This window comes from Mustela nivalis (genome assembly GCF_964662115.1).
Source record: "Mustela nivalis genome assembly, chromosome: 12".
Taxonomy (NCBI): Eukaryota; Metazoa; Chordata; class Mammalia; order Carnivora; family Mustelidae; genus Mustela; species Mustela nivalis.
The window spans coordinates 57,980,858-58,001,488 of record NC_139031.1 but is presented as its reverse complement, the minus strand read 5'-3'; the positions used below and the strand labels follow the sequence as shown (position 1 = coordinate 58,001,488).

General features: G+C 35.3%; 1 protein-coding gene across 1 annotated transcript in view; it reads right to left on the bottom strand.

The window, feature by feature from the left end:
• LOC309845276 (diacylglycerol kinase beta-like) overlaps positions 1-20,631 on the bottom strand; it is a 267,396-nt gene continuing 246,765 nt past the window's right edge. Inside the window, exon 6 of the mRNA XM_082693029.1 lies at positions 1-3,792. Coding sequence (XP_082549155.1) covers positions 3,685-3,792 — 108 coding nt within the window. The 3' untranslated portion in view covers positions 1-3,684. The remainder of the gene's footprint in view (positions 3,793-20,631) is intronic.

The following is a 20,631-nucleotide window of genomic DNA, read 5'->3' as shown; positions in this document are numbered from 1 at the left end:
ATTAACGTTTTTATTTCAAAAAGCATGATATTGTATATAACACTTTCCAAAAAAATTAATGAGATACTATAATTAAATGAATTCTCTGTTTTTAAACACAATAAGGATGTATAGAATCCTTCGGTGTAAGTTTATTAGATTTTTATTTAAACTGAATGCAGTTTAGTCGGGAGTCTAAAGGGGGTGATTTCTGCCTGTCACAAAATAAAAGTTCTTCTGCGGGTTTTGTTTATTTATTTATTTATTTAAACTTTACACCCTTAACATATATTACAAGGGCTTCACTGTTTAGTTTAGAATATACATACTGTATTTGAATCATTGTTTGTGGGTTCTATGTGCCATGAAAGGTACATTTCCCTTTTTATAATCAATAAACAATAAACTGACACAAAAAGGAATGGAGTCTTTTAAAAGTTCTGTCTCATTCAAGTAGAATACAGTCTGAAATTCAACACAGATTCTCCCCGGAAAACTGCAATGATTTCCCATCCCCCTAAAAAAGAACAATATGCAGAAACATATTCACAATTCATCAGATTTAAATTTCTACCTGCAGTAGACTACACTAAGCATCTGAGCCTTCTGCTTTGTTATGGCTATAATCACAGATACAGCTTAAATATGAAAACTGTTTGAAAGAGTTTGTTTTCTCTACCTTCTACAAGATACCTTCTTTCTCCACAAATACATTGACCAGCACTTTTTGAATTGAATACACATGGTATACACATGTATGCGGAAAAATACACTGATGTCCTTTAAAATTCCTGGATCCACATAGACCTCCCCATTCCCACTGGAAGCCTCGATGTCCAGGGTTCTCCTGGAATGTCTGTTTATCAACTCGGTGTATTGCACTGTTTAGCAAAATGTGTATCTCTCTCCCTCTGTTCCTCTGACTCCCAGCAAGTCCAGTGTTAGTTTTTTCTCTTTGGGGTTTCATCTACTTAAACCTTTGTACTCTATGTCTACTCTACTTAAAAGAAGTTGATGCAACAATCCAGCACTCACACACAGAGAAGAAAAAATCCCATCTTGAAAAGCTAACATTCGTTATTCAGTATTTTAATATACCATAGAGCTTTCTGTTTAGAATTTTCCTTAAAATATATATTCCTCACTTGAAGCTGTCATAAAAATGGAAAGAATATCTTCTCTGATTTTATAACTATCAAAGTCATTTTTTTTTTTTAAACTACTTTCCAAACCCCAGGAGTAGTGTACTTGCAGGGCAAGCATGTCAGTAGCTTTAGAAAATGAGTTGAAGACAGTAACATTTGATTCCTATTAGAACATTTGTTATTTGTACCAATGAATTCTGACTGAAAATGTAACTACTATTATCACTAATTAGAGTTAAGGAGCTACCCGGAAGGAAAGCTGCATCCCTTGATTTCAACTCTGGAAGTCTGATAGGCAGGTTGTTTGATTCGTCCCATTCCACTGTCTCATCAGCAGCTTTCCACTGCACAGATTGTGAAGAATGACTCACAAACTGTTGCTGCCTTCCCACTACATACTATAAAAGGTAGCCAAGACATAATCGTATGTGTACTGCACATAAAATAATTTGTGGCTTCAGAATATGTTTTGATACAAGGCCTGCCTGCCCATTGTAGAAAATTGTGTCAATTTATGTAAAAATATTTATTACCTGTAACCATAGATACACAAAAATCAATGTGTGTGTTATGTAACATTATGTCAGTAATGCATTTGTTACTGTTTAGAGATTTCTTTTGCTCCAGATTACGGCTCTGCCAAATAACTTTTTTTTTTTTTTTATACTAGGGCAAGTGATTGCTGTGCCACATTTGCAATTGTAATGATAATTTTCCTGGGAATGCTAAATTATGTCTTAATTTTATTCAAAAGCTTTTATTTTCAAAGCAATTAAACTTTTTGTTGATTGATATTTACCATCTAATGTTCCTGGAACACTAAAATAATACGTTTTATACATAATCTTCCATTATAGTACATTGCTTGAGAGTAGCTATTTGATACAACAGCATTCAGTTGAGTTTTCAAACCAAAGAACAAAAATTATAGCAATTTCACTTGAAATCCATAAATCCATGCACAGGAGTGTGTTCAACAGAATCACTAAATGCTATTTGTTGTTCAAAGATGAATGAATCAATAGAAAAACAGAACTGATAAATCATTAGTACTTTAATGCAGAGTGGAGAGAAAAACTAATAAATCATGCATTTCAAGCACTTGTTTTCCTTGTGGCATGTTTAAAAAACATAAAACATGCAATGATGAGATGCAGGTCGGTATGAGTGAACAATACCCCAACTGCTCAGAATAGAATTTCATTTTATATCATAGATTTAATGAAACACAAAGAAAAGCACATATTCCATAATTTCTTTAAACAGAGACTACAACCATACCATGAATATCGTAAACAATGATCTGGGCCATCATTTCCAAATGAACATCTGAAATGCCACAGAGATGGGAGTGGCCTATGCCGATGGGCGAGGACGAAGTGCGTGCATGGTTTGCTTCAGTGAGCTTAATAGTCCTCACAGGTATCCATTTATACTAGAACAAAATTGATACAATCATTTACTTTCTCAAGTGCACTTAACTGATCCATTAAAAATTATGGATACCTATATTTATAAATGACCAAAAAGGCAAGAAATCATTGAATTGAGCTTTGATTATGTTGTATGGTCTATTGTCTGCATCAGGTGAGAACTTTAATTATAATTAATGGGTAATTCACTCTCTTTTCAGAGTTTAAGTCATCAAAAAATTAATCATAAGAACCATAAATTTTTTCCACAATGCTAGTTAATTATACATGAACCCATTTCTCTCAGGCATCTTTTTCTGAATCTTTGGTGGGAGATAGTAATATTAGGCACATAGTTTAAAACAGCTATTTGGTTACTGGTGTGGTTATGAATTTTCTTCTAGATCCGCATGCAGAAAGGAATAAGGCTTGCCATGTTACCACACTTTACTGCCAAGTAACTTATTTCTGTTTTCACTAATTTCTGGAGTTAAAACCAAAAGGAAACAAAATAAAAATGATTTTCTGTTTTTTTTTTTTTTTTTTTTGCACAAGAAAACTGTATACCTGAAATTCCACTCAGAAGCATCAAGATGTTGAAGAAAAACTATTTAGATACAGCGACGTATCATAGACAAGTATTTAATAAAATGTTCCGATTAGAAGTTTCTTCTCAAGTCATAGTTCAAAGGTCATTGAGACACTGATTCTTAAAGGCAAAAGTATTGCAATCTGCAGTTGTGATTATCATAGCATTACTGATTAGCGCTTATCAGTAATTGGAATCACACAGAGAATCACTTTTTCCATGGTATTTCCTTTAGGGTTTACAGATTTCTCTCACAGGTTAGTAAATGGAAACTGGGGGAGGAATGAGTGAGGTACATAAAAATCTATGGGAATGCATGCAACAAAAATATGCAGTACCACTTCATGTAAACTTCTGCCTTCTTCATGCAAAGATGCCTATAAAAACGGAGACAAATTTTCTAATAGCTGAATTTTACATTAGCTCAGTAACAAAAACTGTTAAACCAATTCAATGATTTTGCATGAGCAAGAGAACTAAAATGGTTCAAAGATTTCCAGCATAAGTTTCCACGGCCCAATTATGCTAATTAGATCTCGAAGAATAAAATGAGACAGGTTTACTCCTTGCTTCGGTTTCTTGTTCTTTTGACGAGGGAGCAGAACAATCCAGTTTTTGGAGGCGGACCCATCAGCATTGGGGCTTGGTTCTTGTGTGTAATTTTTATCTAGGGAAAGAAAGAGAGAGAGGGTAATCTCCAGATATAATACCGATTTCAAAGAACCTCTGTTAAGGTTAATAATATTCCATGAACTACTGGAACACCACGAGCGTAAAATGCAGTTTCAGAGTTTTTATTACTTTAAACCGTTATTCCAATGCTCAGGATATTAACAAAAAATAAAAATTGACTGAAACCACATTTTAAATATCATGTTACCTCTAATCTCACTTGTAGTAATGGCCCCAAACTCTTTGTTTCGGCCACACAATTATCTAGTATGATTCACTGACTACTTAAAGCGGGAAAGGATGCACCGTGACAGTATTCAGAATCCCAGTTAGAGTCCAACATCAAGATGTACTGGGGATCAAGTGGAGCCTTATTTATCTTGTTAATCAGCTTGTTTCTCTCTTTCCACATGAACTGCAAGGTTTAATTTCAAAACAATCATTAGGAATGAAAGTCAAAAGTTAACGTGCACAAAAGGTCAGAAATGATGAACTAGCTTTCTAATTTGTTAATTAATTGGTAATAGAATAGAATCAAATATTGAAAAGCCTGCTTAAAACACTTTGAGACTGTTCCGAAGCTACTCATTTTGATTTCTTTGATATAAAACTACGAATCACCTTAAATGAGACAACCTTAAAGTAGATTATGTCTGCAATTTTCTCTAATTCAAGTCTAAATTAGAGAAGACATTTTATGAATATATGCTATGCTCTAAGCTAATTGAAAGCAATTATCAAAGTGGCATTTTGTCTGTGACTTTAAGATACATTGTAAGATAATAAATGATTCTCATTATGTAATAAAAAGGTCACATCTTGCCTTTGGGCTAGTGACGCTAAGAGTTTTTCAAAAGCAATCTGAGACATTTTCTTTAGAGAACTGCTACTAATACAAGAACCATCGCTTATTAAATATCAGTTGTCACCTGCACAGCACCCGCATCAGAGATGAGTATTTCTTTCAAAAAGAAACACCACCTCATTAAAAGCTGCAAAAATATATCTCTTAAAGTGCATCCCTGACATTTTCAAGTTAAAATGAATATCCTTCACTTGTCATTCACTAATAGCAATAAAACAAAAAAAAAAATGTATGTCACGTGGACAGGATCATTAAAATCGGCACTGGGGCTTTTGGGAAATGGAGATTCACTTCACAATCTAGAAAGACCGAAGTATGTCAAAAACCTGGGAAAATGAACAACTTTATTTAAGTCTGTTGGAGTCAGGTTATTCTGGGAAGATTCAGTGTTCTTCTTTTTACTGTAAAAATAAATTGCACCTGTAAAAGGCCAGTAGGCTAAGCCAGCCCCAAGCTCTCCGAATGTATGATTTTATTTTTGTTATCTTACAAACTGTGGAATTGATAGCCAGATAGTTAAGATCCCAGAATGTACACATTTTTATAGATTAAAAGAGATCTCTACTAGATTTTGTCTCTTAACAGTTTTAGATGATGCCATTGATTTTTAAATCCCCCTGAATCCTAGCTTCATATGCTGTCTAATACAGCATCATCCATTCATTCATTCATTTCATAAAATTTATTGCACCCCTACTATGCTTCAGACACTGTACCAGGAACTTTTAATGAATAATGCACAATCTGTGCTCCCGAGAAATTCTTGTCAAGTAGGAAAAAGAAATTTAACAGACATGTTCGGGGTGTCGGGTGGCTCAGTGGGTTAAAGCCTCTGTCTTCGGCTCAGGTCATGATCCCAGGGTCCTGGGATCAAGCCCCACATCAGGTTCTTTGCTCAGCAGGGAGCCTGCTTCTCCCTCTCTCTCTGTCTGCCTCTCTGCCTACTTGTGATCTCTGTCAAATAAATAAAAATAAAATTAAATTAAAAAAAAATCTTTAACAGGCATGTTCAACCTACCATAGAAACTGAAATAGGAGGTTAAGCGGAAAGGCACTATTTTCTTAATGCTGAAAATAAAAGTGAGCTTTTTACACAAAAATACAATGTTAAAATGAAATCCTGGGAAAGCAGTTTCCACATATTACTTATATGATAACCTTAGAATCAAATAGAACATTAGCAGCTAAAGTAAGGAGATACACATTTCTGAGCCATAGTTGCTGGACTAAATTCTTTGGAGGGTACAATAGTATTAGGACATTTTGGAAACTAGGTTAATTAATAGCAAATTATTCTTAAGACTTTGGGAGAAATATATCATTCTAGTTACATATATAAGCTTAGTACTAGTTTATGATGAAGTGTAACCATAGTACCACAAGTCATTGGCTATGAGATTTTGTTCATTCTTTGTGTTATTTTGGCATTTGAAATTTTTTTGATCATGGCTATCTTTATACTGGCAATTCTTTTTTGAAAAAAAAACATGTTGTTATTTCTTTGTTCAGTGCTCTTGATACAGTGGGATGGATCCTTAACCCATGTTACTGATTATTATGGAGTTCTAGTTTCAGATTCTAAGCCAGATGACGGACAATCTTATTTTTAAAATTATTTAAAACCTGTCCTTTTGGTTGTTTGATCATACCTGTGCTCTAAGTATACAACTCTTTCTTTAATCTAACATTATTTCCACAAAAGTTAAATCTATATATTTATTATCTATTGTTTATGGAAATGAAAACCAACTGGCTGTATTTTCTAGGAGAGATAACATGAAGGAAACTGGCATTCATGAAATGCCTATTATGTATTTGGGCTCTTTGCATAGGTACTCTCATTGGATAATTAAATGTCCTTGTATATTTGAGCAGAAGCAAAAAGTACTCTATTAACAAAGAGAATAATTCCAGTTTAAGTGAGTTGATGATGGTATGGTTACAGAAAGTTCAATATAGGCTCCGGAAAGCTGTAGAGACTTAAGTTTGGGTTCAGACTGCCCATGTGCAGGAAACTGCTTAAGAGGGTCTTTCCAAGACTGGAATAATAATTCAGATGCCTATTTTATATATATTCCACACTTTTTACTTTAAAGATTTTATTTATTTATTTGAGAGAGAGAGAGAGAGACTCAAGCAGACTCCATGCTAAGTGCAGAGCCCAAACTGTGCCTCGATCCCATGGTCCTGAGATCATGACCTGAGCCAAAATCAAGAGTCAAATGTTCAAATGACTGAGCCCCAGACATACCTACATTTCATACTTTATTTATTTATTTACTTACTTACTTACTTTGAGAACATGGTATCTACCAGAAAAACAACAATGAATAAGGAGCAAATTTTATCTCTAAAGACTTTAGAATATACTAAGTTTCAGCAATCTGAAGACATGAGTAGAATTTTCAGCAATTTTTGATTGCTTCCATCTTTCAACAGTCAGGCAGTTGTTTCTCAGCTGTTTTCAATACACCAAATCTTTATCAATCACTGGCTATAATCAATTTGCAATTTGATTTTGATTAGTTTGGAAGAGAATCTGATATTTGTAATTGAGAGAGAATTGTGAGCACTTATAAGCAATGATGGGGCTTCCAAAAGCTGGGATAGCTGCATGAAGGTAGAAGAACATTGCTTTATTCCTTCCTTCTCATTGTTTTAAAAATGCAAGATAAATACTGTCAGTAATATAATAGTGTCCTTCTATAAAAACTCTTCATTTATTCATATTGCCTATTCTTTTGCAAAGCCATGGTAGAACAAGAGAGGCATGTCTACAGTTGCATGACTATTTCTACTTCTATATTCCTATTACATATTAAGATTGGACACACTTAAAAATCTAAACATGAAAAAATTTGATTGCATTTTTATTTTATAAGTATTCAGTACAAAATAAAGATGCACATGGAAACCAAATCAAGGATTACAAAACAGTTTTCTTGTCTCTACCGTATTATCAGTGTTACATAGTGTAACTTCATAATTATAATATTGAGAGTAATAATAAGATAAAAAACAGTAAGATTTGGCTCTTACTGTGTGTGGTGCCTTATGCTAAGTATTTTACGTAAGTAATTCAGATGCTACCTGTTTCATCTCTTTGAGTTGCCCTTAACAAAACTCTATTCCCATAAAAGTATTATTGTTGATGTGCAAGATTAAGTATAACTTCATAAACATGATACAATAGGGGGTTTATATCTCATAGCAGTGAATAGTGTTTATTCCCATTAAACATTTGTGTTCTCTGTAAAGAACTTTCTTTAGCCAAACTAAAATTGAGGTAAGAGAGGAAAGCCTTTCCTGACCCATTCTCTGGGCAAGTTTCACATGACCCGTTGGATTTTTCTTTCCTAATTCCCCATTCCTTAACACCGAATATTCTCACTACCCTTTATTATAAGGCATAGTGTTTCTTTACCTCAGGTCATCTGAGCACCTTCTTTAATATCCAGTCCCTGGAGGCCCCAGCTATCCACCAAAGGGCATACTAAGCTTTCTGGTTAGAGGGGCATCCAGGATGGCAGTGTAGGAAGATTCTGAATCACCTTCTTCCATAGACATACAAGATTTGTCACTACATATGGATCATTTTCCTCTGAAAATTATCTGAAAACTAGATGATCTGCTCTCCAAAACAAAGGATAAAAGAACCAGATTGAGGTGGGTAGGAAAAGCCCCACTCTGGCACAGCAACACACAGTGGGGAGGGATTTCACCAGACAAGCACTTCTCCAGGAAAAGTTCCCTCACATAGATTCAGATTCATTTGCTAATCTGGGGGCATCAGATGGAGGGCCAGGGGACAGTTGAGATGCTCTCTGGAGACAGCTCTCTCCACACATCCTACTAGCACAGGTGGATGAGCTTGCATGTGGCACCTTCCTGTTGCCTTCCTGAGATAGACAAGGACAGTGGTTGTGGTACTTACTGAGGCAGGAGGGCATGGGCCATTGCAATGCTCTCCCTCTCCCTGACTGGGGCAGGAAAACATGAATGGTCACAGAGTCCTCCCACTTATTAGCTAAAGTTCGGGAGTAGGGGGGATTGCAACATTTCCCTGGCCTCTGGCTGGGGCTAAATGTGAAGGATCCCAGCACTCTTCCTTTCTCAGCCTAACGCTGGTATGCATGAATAGACAACACATTCTCCAACTGCCTTGCTGAAAAAGTGGGCACATGCAATTCACATTTTTGGGATCACCCCTTGATCTCCTGATGGCTAAGAGACCTGGCATTCCAGAGCTCCATAAGACTGTAACAATTGAAAAGACAGTTCTTGGCAGTCCACCACCCCTAGGGCACAGACAGCAGCCTGAAATATAACCCCAGTCTTTCTGCGAAAAGGGCTTATTTACTTAGTTTAAAATTTCAGCTTGAGGGACAGGCTTTAGGTTTCCCACATATCTAGGGGCTAAGAAGCACTCCCAGGGAATGTAAGTGGAAAGCACCATCCCTGAGCACCCCTTTGACCTTCCTATAGCTCCACAAAACTTTCCAGAAAGAAGCTTGTAGTCTCATCTGACGCCCTAGTTTTTGCAACAGTTGTCCAGGGGACGCCTCCAGATCTCCTGGTCTACAGAATAGCAATGATTATACATATGACCCCATAGACTGTAAACATTTCCATCCTTTAAAAGCTGTTACCTGAAAATAGATCCTAAATGGATTATTGACAGGTCTTGGCACATACTTAAAAATAGAGACATATCAAGAACAAATTATGTGGTTTAGACAATAAAAAGGTTCAAGAGACAACCAAAAGGTAGGGCAAGGTTAAATGAGAAGGATCATCACCTATACAAGGCCATTTCCTCAAGACTGAGAAAGGTAGCTGTTTCACCTAAAACATAGAAAGTTGAACAAAATGAGAAAACAGAGAAACATGTTTCAAATGAAAGAACAAGACAAATCCTCAGGAAAACACCTTAATGATACAAAGATAAGTAATCTACTTGGTAAAGAATTCAAAGGAATGATGCTGACAGAACTTGAAAGAAGAAAGGATAAACATATGAAACCTTCAATAAAGAGATAAAAACATATGGGAAAAAACTAACAAATGGAAGAAAAGCAAATTTGAGGAGCTTGACAGTAACTGAGTCAAGTGGCAGAACAGATCAGCAAACTGAAGATAAAGAAATGAAACTCACTCAGCAACAAAAAGAAAAGAGAATTTTAAAAAATGAAGATAGCTGAAAGGACCTACAGGACCTTGCCAAGTGGAATAAAATTTGCATTATAGTGGTCCCAAGAGAAGTCGGCAGAAATTTACTTGAAAAAAAAATGGCTGAAATCTTCCCTAACCTAAAGAAGGAAACATACATCAGGTCCTAGAAGAACAGAAAGTTCTTTGTAAAATGAACCCCAAAAGAGCCAAGCTAAGACACATTAAGACTAAAATGCCAAAAGTTAAATAGAAAATCTTAAAACCAGAGAGAGAGGAGAGAGAAAGAGAGGGAGAGAGAAAATTTGTTATATACAAGGGAAATTCTGTAAGACTATGAGCAGATTTCTCAGCAGAAACTTTGCAAGTCAGAAGAAGGTGGCAGGACATTCAAAGTGATAAAAGGAAAAACCTTCCAACCAAGAATACTCTACTCAACAAGGTTACCATTCAGATTTGCAAGAAAGATAAAGAGTTTTCCAGAAAGCAAAAACTAAAGGAGTTTATCACTATTAAACTGGCCTTACAAGAAATATTAAAGAAACTTCTTTAAGCTGAAAGGAAATGGTACTACTTAATAACAGGAAAACATGCAAAAGTAAAATTGTCACTGGAAAAAGTAAGTACATAGTGGATTAATTAGTTATAAAGTGACTCAGAAGGCTAAAAGATGTAAGTAGTAAAATTAACTAAAACTACACTAATTAGTTGTACAAAATAAAAAGATGTAAAAAGTGACATCAAAAATAAAATGTGGGTGGGGTTAAAATGTGGTTTTCAAATGTGTTCAAATTTAAGTTGCTATCAACTTAAAAATAAACCATTATATACAAAAGATGATATATATGTAAATCTCATGGTAACCACAAAACAAAGACATAGTAAATACACAAAATAAATGAGAAAGGAACCTAAACATAACATTAAAGTCACCAAATCACAAGGAAAGAGAGAAAGAGAAGAAAGAAACAGGCAGGACCTACAAAAACAGCCAGTTTTGTACTATACTGTACAAAATGGCAGTAAGTACACACCCATCAATAATTACTTTAAATGTAAATTGACTAAATTCTCCAATAAAAAGATACAGAATGGCTGGATGGATTAAAAAACAAACAAAAATCGAGAGACACTTATATACTGCCAACAAGAGACTCAATTCAGAAGTAAAGACACACACACGGAAAGTGAAGAAATGGAAAAATATCTCCCATACAAATGGGAAAGATGGTTGTTTAACTACACTCATATCAGACAAAACAGACTTTAAAACAAAGACTGTAGCAAACTGCATAATGATATAGAGGTCAATCCATCAAGAAGATATAACATTTATAAAAGTATATGCATACAACATAGAAACACCTAAATATATAACGCAAATATTAACAGACCTAAAAAGAGAAATTGATAGCAATACAATAATTGTAGGAGATTTTAATACTCCATTTACGTCAATGGATCGATCAGTCAGTCAGAAAATCAGGAGACTTTGGTCTTAAATGACACAATAGACCAGATGCACTTAATACATTATATTAATATCTTTAATATCTTTATATATATATAGGATAGTCCAATATTAGCAGAATACATATTCTTCTTAAGTTCACACAGAACATCCTCCAGAATAGGTCACATGTTAGGCTATAAAATTAGTCTCAATAGGGACACCTGGGTGGCTCAGTTGGTTAAGCAGCTGCCTTCGGCTCAGGTCATGATCCCAGCGTCCTGGGATCGAGTCCCACATCGGGCTCCTTGCTCGGCAGGGAGCCTGCTTCTCCCTCTGCCTGCCTCTTTGTAGGCCTGTGCTCGCTCGCTCTCTCTCCCTCTGTCTCTGGCAAATAAATAAATAAAATCTTAAAAAAAAGAAATTAGTCTCAATAAATTCAGAAAGTATGAAATCATATCAAGCATCTTCTCAGATCATAATATCAATCATAAAAAGAAGACTGGAAAAAAGACTCGTTCTGCATGGAGATTAAACATGTTACTGAACAACTATTGAGTCATAGAAGAAATCAAAGTAGAAATAAAAAAAATTCTTAGAGGCAAATAAAAACAGAAATACGGCATAACTAAAACTATGGGATGCAGCAAACATGGTTCTAAGAGGGAAGTTCATAGCAATGTAGGTAGGCCTACCTCAAAACACAAGAAAAATCTCATATAAACAATTTACCTTTACACCGAAGGAATTAGTAAAGAACAAATGAAGCCTGAAGTTAGAAGGAAGAAAATAATAAAGATCAGATTGGAAATAAATTAAACAGAGACTAAAAGGGCAACAGAAAAAAAAAATCAATGAAAACAAGAGCCACTTCTTTGACAAGATAAACAAAATTCACAAAACTTTAGCTAGACTCTCCAAGAAAAAAAAAAAAGAGAGCTCAAATTAAAAAAAAATCAGAAATAAAAGAGAAGTTATAACTGTTACCACAGAAATACAAAGAATCATGAGCAACTACTTTGGATAATTAGATACCAACAAACTGGACAGCCTAGAAGAAATAAATTTTAGACATTTACAATCTCCCAAACTGATTCAAGAAGAAACAGAAAATCTGAATAGATTGATCACTAGTAAGGAGACTGAATCGATAATTAAGAACTTCACAAGAAACAACAGTCCAGGACCAAGTGTCTTCTCTGGTGAATTCTACCAATATTAAAAGACTTAATAACGATGTTTCCTAAACTCTTCCAGAAACTCTATAGAAGGGTATGCTTCCAATTTCATTTTGTAAGGCTACCATCACCCTGATATCAAAACCAGACAAAGACATCAAACACACACAAATTACAAGCATATATCCCTGATGAACACAGAGGCAAAAGATCCTCAGTGAAATATTAGCAAACAAAACTCAAAACTACATTGAGAAGGTCATACAGCCAAGATCAAGAAAGATCCAAATGTGCAAGAATGGTTCAACATCTACAAATGAATCAATATGATACATCACATGAACAAAATGATTAACATGTGATTATTTCAATAGATGCAGAAAGGCATTTGACAAAATTAAAGATTAATTTATAATAAAATCTCTCAACCAACTGGGTATAGAGGAAACATACCTCAACATACTAGAGGACATATGACAATCTCATAGCTAAAATCATACCAAATGGCAAGAAGCTGAAAATCTTTCCTCTAAGATCAAGAACAAGACAAGGATGCCTACTATTCTCATTTTTATTCAACAAAGTATTAGAAGTCTTAAGCAGAGCAATTAGGCAAGAAAAAGAAAAAAAAGCATCTAAATTGAGAAAAAAGGTAAAATTGTCACTATTTGCAGATAACATGATACTATATGCAGAAAACCCTCAAGATTCCAACAACAACAACAAAAATCTGTTAGTACTAAAGAAATGAATTCAGTAAAGTTGCAGGATACAAAATTAATAATAAAAATTTTGTTGATTTTATAACTATCAAAAGAAGAAATCAAGAAAATAATCCCATTTATAATTGTATCAGAAAGAGTAAAATATCTAGGAATAAATTTAACCAGTTGGGTAAAAGACCAGAACACTAAAAACTGTAAGACACTAAGGAATGAAATTGAAGAAAACACAATAATTAAAAAGATATTGCATGCTTATGCACTGGAGGATTTAATATTGTTAAAATGTCCACACTACCTAAAGCAATCTGCAGATTCAATGCAGTCCCTAACAATATACCATGGCATTTTTCACAGTATTAGAACAAATCTAAAATGTGCATGGTACCACAAAAGACCACAAATGAACTATTGGTGGGATTGTAAACTGGGGCAGTCACTCTGAGAAGCAGGATGGCAGTTCCTCAAGAAATTAAAAACAACAACAACAACAACAACAAACTTGAGAAATAAGAAAAAAGCCAGAGGAACTTATGTTCCCTGGTTTCAGAGTAAATTACAAAGCTAAAGTACACGAAACACTGTGGTATTGGTAGAAAAACTGACACAAGAATACACAATGGGGAAAGGACAGTCTGTTCAATACATGCTGTTGGGAAAACCAGACAACCATATGCAAAAGAATAAAACTGAGCCATATACAATTATTATTATCTTATACCACATACAAAAATAAACATGAAATAGATTAAAAACATGAATGTAAACTCTGAAACCACAAAATGCCTAGAAGAAAACTTAAGTAGTAAGCTCCCTGACAATCATTTTAGCAATGATTTTTGGATATGACTTCAAAGGCAAGGGAAACAAAAGCAAAATAAAAGAGACAGACGGATGACATCAAACTAAAAAACTTCTGCCCAGCAAAGGAAACCATCAACAAAACAACAAGGCAACCCACTGAATGGGAGAAGGTACTTGCTAATCAAACATCTGATAAGGGGCCAATGTCAAAATACATTAAAAAACTTACGAAACTCAGTAACAAAAACCAACCTGATTAAAAAATCTGAATAGACATTTTTCCAAAGAAGATATACAGTTGGTCAACAGGCTGATAGAAAGGATGCTCAATAACACTAGTTATCAGGGAAATTAAAGCAAAAACCACAAGGAGATATCACCTCACACCTGTCAGAATGGCTATTATCAAAAGGCAAAAAAGAACAAAGGTTGGTGAGGATGTGGAAAAGGGAACCCTCGTGTACTATTGGTGGGACTGTAAACTGGGGCAGCCACTCTGAGAAGCAGGATGGCAGCTCCTCAAGAAATTAAAAATAGAACTACCATATGATCCAGCAATTCCAATACTGGGTATCTATCTGAAGAAAATGAAAGCACTAATTGAAAACATATATGCAGCCCCATGTTCACAGCAATACCACTTACAATAGGCAAGATATGGGAACAACCTAAGGGTCCACTGATAAATGGATGCGCGCGCGCGCGCACACACACACACACACACACACACACACACACACACACTCAGCGGGAGACTCCTGAGGATAAAAGAATGAAATTTTACATTTGCGACAACACAGGCGAGCCTTGAGAGTATTGTGCTAAGTGAAATAAGTTAGAGAAGACAAATACCATATGATTTCCCCTATAAGTAAAATTTAAAAACCAAAACAAACAAAATAAAACAAACCCAGGACTCATATATAGAGAGAATAGATCCGTGGTTACCAGATTGGAGAGGGCGTGGGTGGGTAGCAAAATGCGTGAAGATTAAGTACAAGACCTCAAGTATAAAATAAATAACTCAAAGGGATGTAATGTGCAGCGCTGGGAGTATAGTCCATAACACTGTATTAACTTTGTACGGAGACAGATTATTAACTAGATATCGTGGTGACCATTTTGCCATATATATACACGTCCAATCACTATGTTGTATACCCAAAACTAATATAATGTTGTATGTCAATTCACCTCAATAAATTAAAGGAAAGCAAAGAGCAGAAAAGCATTCTAATATGATTAAAACAGAGGTGGATATGTTCTCTTTTCAAGGAGTTCTCAGACCTGCAAGTAAAAGCATAATTTTTTTTAATCATTTTTACATTACTTAATTTTATCATCCCTCAACCTTTGGAGGTCTGTGTCAATATCCTTAGTTTTCAATATATGACAACAGTATGGGTTCTGTAACCTGTGTTACATAGTTCATGTTGGTGAGTGCAAGAACTGGGTTTGAGAACTGACTCTCCAACCCTGCCAGCATTCCTCCTGAACTCCCACCTCTGTACCCTGTGCCAGCTATGGCCCTAGAGAACCTTCTCCTTTTTTCTGCTAATGAAAGTTTGATTCCTGTCCTGTACAGTTCAAATCAGGTATTATTATGAAATTTCAAAGCACAGGAATAAAAAGAATATTCTAGATGCTCTCTGAGAGGAAAACCTGGCAACTTACCAAAAAACAAAAGTCTCATGGCATCAGATTTCTCAAAAAAAAATTAGTGCTAGAAGGAAATGGAGATACACCTCCAAGCCCCAGAGGAAAAGTTAATTTTATCACAGAATTCTATATTGAATTAATGTATTGATTAAAGGCAAAGGTTCAATGAAGAAGTTTTCAGTCGTTAAATGATTGAGAAAATTTACCATCTATATGCCCTTTGAAATACTTTTGAGGGTGTTCTCTAGCAAAACAATGGGTGAGCTAAGAAAGAGATTCACAAAACAGAGGATCACACTGCCAACACCAAATGCTGAAAGGAGGTGAAACAGCAGGAACTCTTATATATTACTGGTGGGAAGATAAAATGGTACAGTCACTTTGGAAGACACCTCGGTAGTTTCTTATAAAACTAAACATACTGTTATAATAGGATCCACAGATCACACTCCTTGATATTAATCAAATGATTTGAAAACATGTTTGCACAGAAACCTGTACATAGATCTTTATCACTGCTTTTTGAAGAATTGCCAAAACATGGAAGCAACCACGTTGCTTCCTTCAGCAGGTGTGTGGATACATCAACTATGGTAGTTCCAAACAATGGAATATTCTTCAATGCTAATTAAGAAATGAGCTATTATGCCATGAAAAGACATGAAGGAACCTTAAATATATATTACAAGGTGAAAGAAGCCAATCAGTTAAGAGTCCTGACTCCTGATTTCGTTCAGGTCATGATCTCACGGTTGTGAGATTGAGCCCTGTGTCAGGCTTTGCACGGGCATGGAGCCTGGTTAAGATTCTCTTTCTGCCTCTCTGCCTCTCCACTCCTCCTCCACTCTCTAAAAATAAGTAAATAAATAAATAAATAGCAAAGAACAAGAGTGGGGACAATAGGTAAATTGATATCTATTTTTAAAAATGAGAATTACCATAATGATGACTTAAAAAAAGAGGGGGGGGGAAGAGATTCCAAAATCTTCACAGAAAAGAAAATGTAACTGTGTGTCAGCATTTGGTTCTGCAGTTGACATTTTCATAATCTCAATGATTGTATATTTTGTTTTGATTTAAATAAAATCATTACTTTTTTCAGAAGCATAACAGCATAATTGTTAAAAATCAGACTGCCTGGGTCTACAATTCCCTATCTGGAGACTTTGGCCAAATAACTACCATTTATTTCCCTCATTAATAATATAGAGACTTTGAAATAGTGTCTGTTTCAGGGGTTTCTTATTAGGACTAAATGAAACAGTGCACACAAAATGCTTAGAATGTTACCTGGCACAAAAAGAAGTCACTCAGTACATATTCACTGTTAGTAAGAGAGCTAAATGGAGTAATGTAAGTGTTAAAAGCCACTTTTCTGTGCATGAAGTAAACAGAATATACCTAAAAGTAACAGATGAAAAAAAAGATCAAAGCATATTTTTTATAGCTATAGAGTAAATGACAGGAAAAAACCAAATAGTTCAAAGAACAGACCTGGTGACAAAGAAATGATGGGACAGAATCTTAGTTATTATTTTTTTTATAATTCTAAACATTCTGCTTTTTTTTTTTTTAGTGTGCATGTATTATTTTGGTGCAAACATTTAAATAATTAATGACAGTAACAAAAATCCCTCTGCAGATAATTGTCTTGCATTCTAGTGTTCTGGTTCTTCAAACACGATCTACAAACCAGGAGAACTGACCTCATTGTTAGAAACGCAGACTCCCCAATCCCAACCCAGACCTTTTGAATCAGCTTCTACTTTGGAGCAAGATCCCCCAGGTGATTTGTATGCACCTTTAAATTTAAGAAGCCCTGTAATTTATACTTGTCACTTTATTTCTCTTCCTAAGGTATAAGGCCAATAAGAGTCCATTGACAAACTGACAGACTGGCCAGCACCTTCTTATAATCACCCCCAAAACCTAGGGCTAAGAAATAATTTTTTATCCAACTTTAATTAACTCTGTTTTTAATGTACTAGGTACCAGCTTACTTCAGTTTAGTGCTTGGGCTTCCAAGTTGAACAGACATTTTTATTAACATAATTAAGGTGTTTATATTCAAATGACAGCATACGCAGTGGCAGAATGTGATATGCACTGTATCACAGAGATATTCTCAGGGTGCAGAGGGAGCACAAAACAATGCCATTGAGATCATGATGGAAAGACAGGATATTTTAAACCTGAGTCTTAGCAATATCACTCTGGACGCATAGCTAGGGGCTGGGTGCCATACAAGAGGCAGGGAGATTAAATGGGGGGGGCTAATATAATAATCTAAGAAAGAATTAAAATGGATTTTAATTGTGGCAGTGGCAATGGGAATGGAGTAGGGGGTACACTTGAGAAATATCAAGGAGGCACAACCTATAGGACATGATTGAATGTGTGGAGTACTGGATAATGAAAAAACTCGTGTGTGACTTCTGTGTTTTTAGCCTTGTTTGCTAAGTGTGTAGTGATACTTTTTAATAGAATGAGATGCATTTTTGGCAGGGGTGGAAACCCAGAAGTTAGCGAACTCTGTGCTGAGTGTTATATTCTGAAGGTGGTGTTCACTACCTTTAGGATATGTAGGTCTGGAGTTCAGAAAGGAGAACAGGTCTTGAGATAGATTTGGGTGGGGTGAACCTATAATAATGTCACCCATCAAGAATAGATTACTGAAGGACAGTGTGGCAAATACAAGTATCAGATATTAGGCTGCGTAACTGAAGAATGCTGACATTGAAGGGTGAAGCAGGAGTATGATATCCTAGGAAGGAATATGAGTACAAGTAGCCTGAGAGATAGCAGAAAAAGTAGAGAGAAGCACCAGAAATACACATTCCCACTCCTCAGTGTGGCCTATTCCTCTTCCATGGAGTAAGGCAAGACCTTCAAATGGGCATGTATCTAGACTAGTCATGGCCCAGATTATCACAAGGGTTTACATATCAGTGATACAAGCTACAGAACTTTTATACTAATTCTAAATCTAGAAGTAATTATATTTGAGAGTTATATGCTATAGGATGTTTAGGTGGTGCTCATGTAATTAGGGCTTGGGAAGCACTTCCGGTAAAGCATCTTCTGCTAGATGGTAAATATGTTAGGTTTTGTGGGCCACGGGGTCTCTGTAACTACTCATCTCTGCTATTGTAGCACAGAAGTGTCCATCAGCTACCTGTAAAGAGGTGTGACTACATTCCAGTAAAACTTTATGTTTGAAAACTAAAATTTGAAATTTATATAATTTTAAATTATGAAATGCTATCCTTATTTTGCTTTTGCAACCATTTAAAAATGTAATTAAAAAAAAAAAAACCACGTAATCCTTTTGCTATACAGAAACAGGCAGCTATCCAGATTTTGCCCAAAGGCCATAACTTGCTGACCCCTGATATAATTACAGTCAAATATAATCACATCTAGAATTATGAGGCACAAAGTAGAAGAAAGAATTTTTAATTTAAAGTCACGATTTAATGGGACCATAGCTAGGAGATGGATAAAAGTGGAAATAATTTCATATGGCATATCTTTGATATGCTGAGTGCTACCATTCAGAAATCATTTTGCAAAGTTCTGAATTATATATGTGAACTTTCCCAGTTTTGATAATATACCACCTGATTATGTTTGGCTCAAATGTACAATCTTTTTATTGCTTTGTACCGGGGTAGGCTTAATAATACTGTGATTCTTAGAAAGTATCTCAGCAGGTAGTATTCTCCTTTTAAAATTTTCTCCCTGTATCTAACCAAGAAAATGTTCTTTTCCTGCTTCTTCCTTTAAAAGTTTATTATCACTGGATTTATTCAGCTAACTTAGAAATGAATGGAGTTTTAAGAGCAAAAATAAATGCCATACAATATCTGTGGGGAGAGCTTAATTTTGGAATTATCTGGAACATTCAAAGTTACCTAGCTTGGTTCTGGAATAAGATGGTCTCCTTCCAATAATGGAAACCATTTTGAATTCATGCACGTAGCTGAGCCATATGATAGCGGGAATAAAGAGCATGCTAAATTTTTCAGGTCCATAACTGCCAAAAAGCAACGCAATGGAAACATAACAATTTTCTAAAACCCCTGTGCCAGCTTCTTTATGATTCTAGTCATTATTTTCTGGAATGATAGTAATATCCAAGTTTAATGTTTAAGTCTTTGATCTAACAACAAATTCAGATAAATTATTGTGTAGATTTACAATAAAATCTTTAAAAAATGGTTTAAGAGGTTTACTGATGAAATTCACAGCAATTTTAAATATGTATGGTAATGAGAAAAGAGAAACTTTTTCCTGCAAGTCACAGGCTCTTTGGCTACATTGGGAAGGAAATACTTACACCTGGATTTGAAATCTCTTTCAAGATATAAATTTGGCTCTCCTCTCCAAAATATTTTATGGTTATATGTTGGTTGCCAGGGAGGGTCAACAACATTTTAAAAAATCTTTTTATAATTTCCATGTCTCTACAGAGAAATGATATCCAAGACCTTAACCTAGTAACTTTTACTTTTCCCAGGCCCTCTCCAATTCTTTGGTCATATGGAAAAAACAAAACAACAAACAAACAAAAAATAAAAATAAAAACAGAACAAACAACACAAAAAAATTCCCCTCCTCGACTACAGCCAAAGAATATTCATAATATTCACAACTCATGACCATACTTTCTTAAAAATAGTATTTTGTAAGCCCTTTCCTATGTGGCCTTTTCACACAGTTTAGTGTTAAAATCATGAACTTGGGACAGGAGGCAAGAGTTTGAGTGCCAGCTTAGCCACTAGCAAATGGATCTGATTTTTTTTTTTTTTAAAACGTGGGTGGGGGGGAGAAAGTGAGAGAGAGAAAGAGGAAAGTCAGGAGGGTTAGAGACAGAGGGAGAGAGAGAATCTGAAGCAGGCCCCATGCCCACAGCATAGCAGAACCCGACGCAGGGTTCAAACTCACAACCCTGAGATGATGACCTGAGCTGAAATCAAAAGTGGAA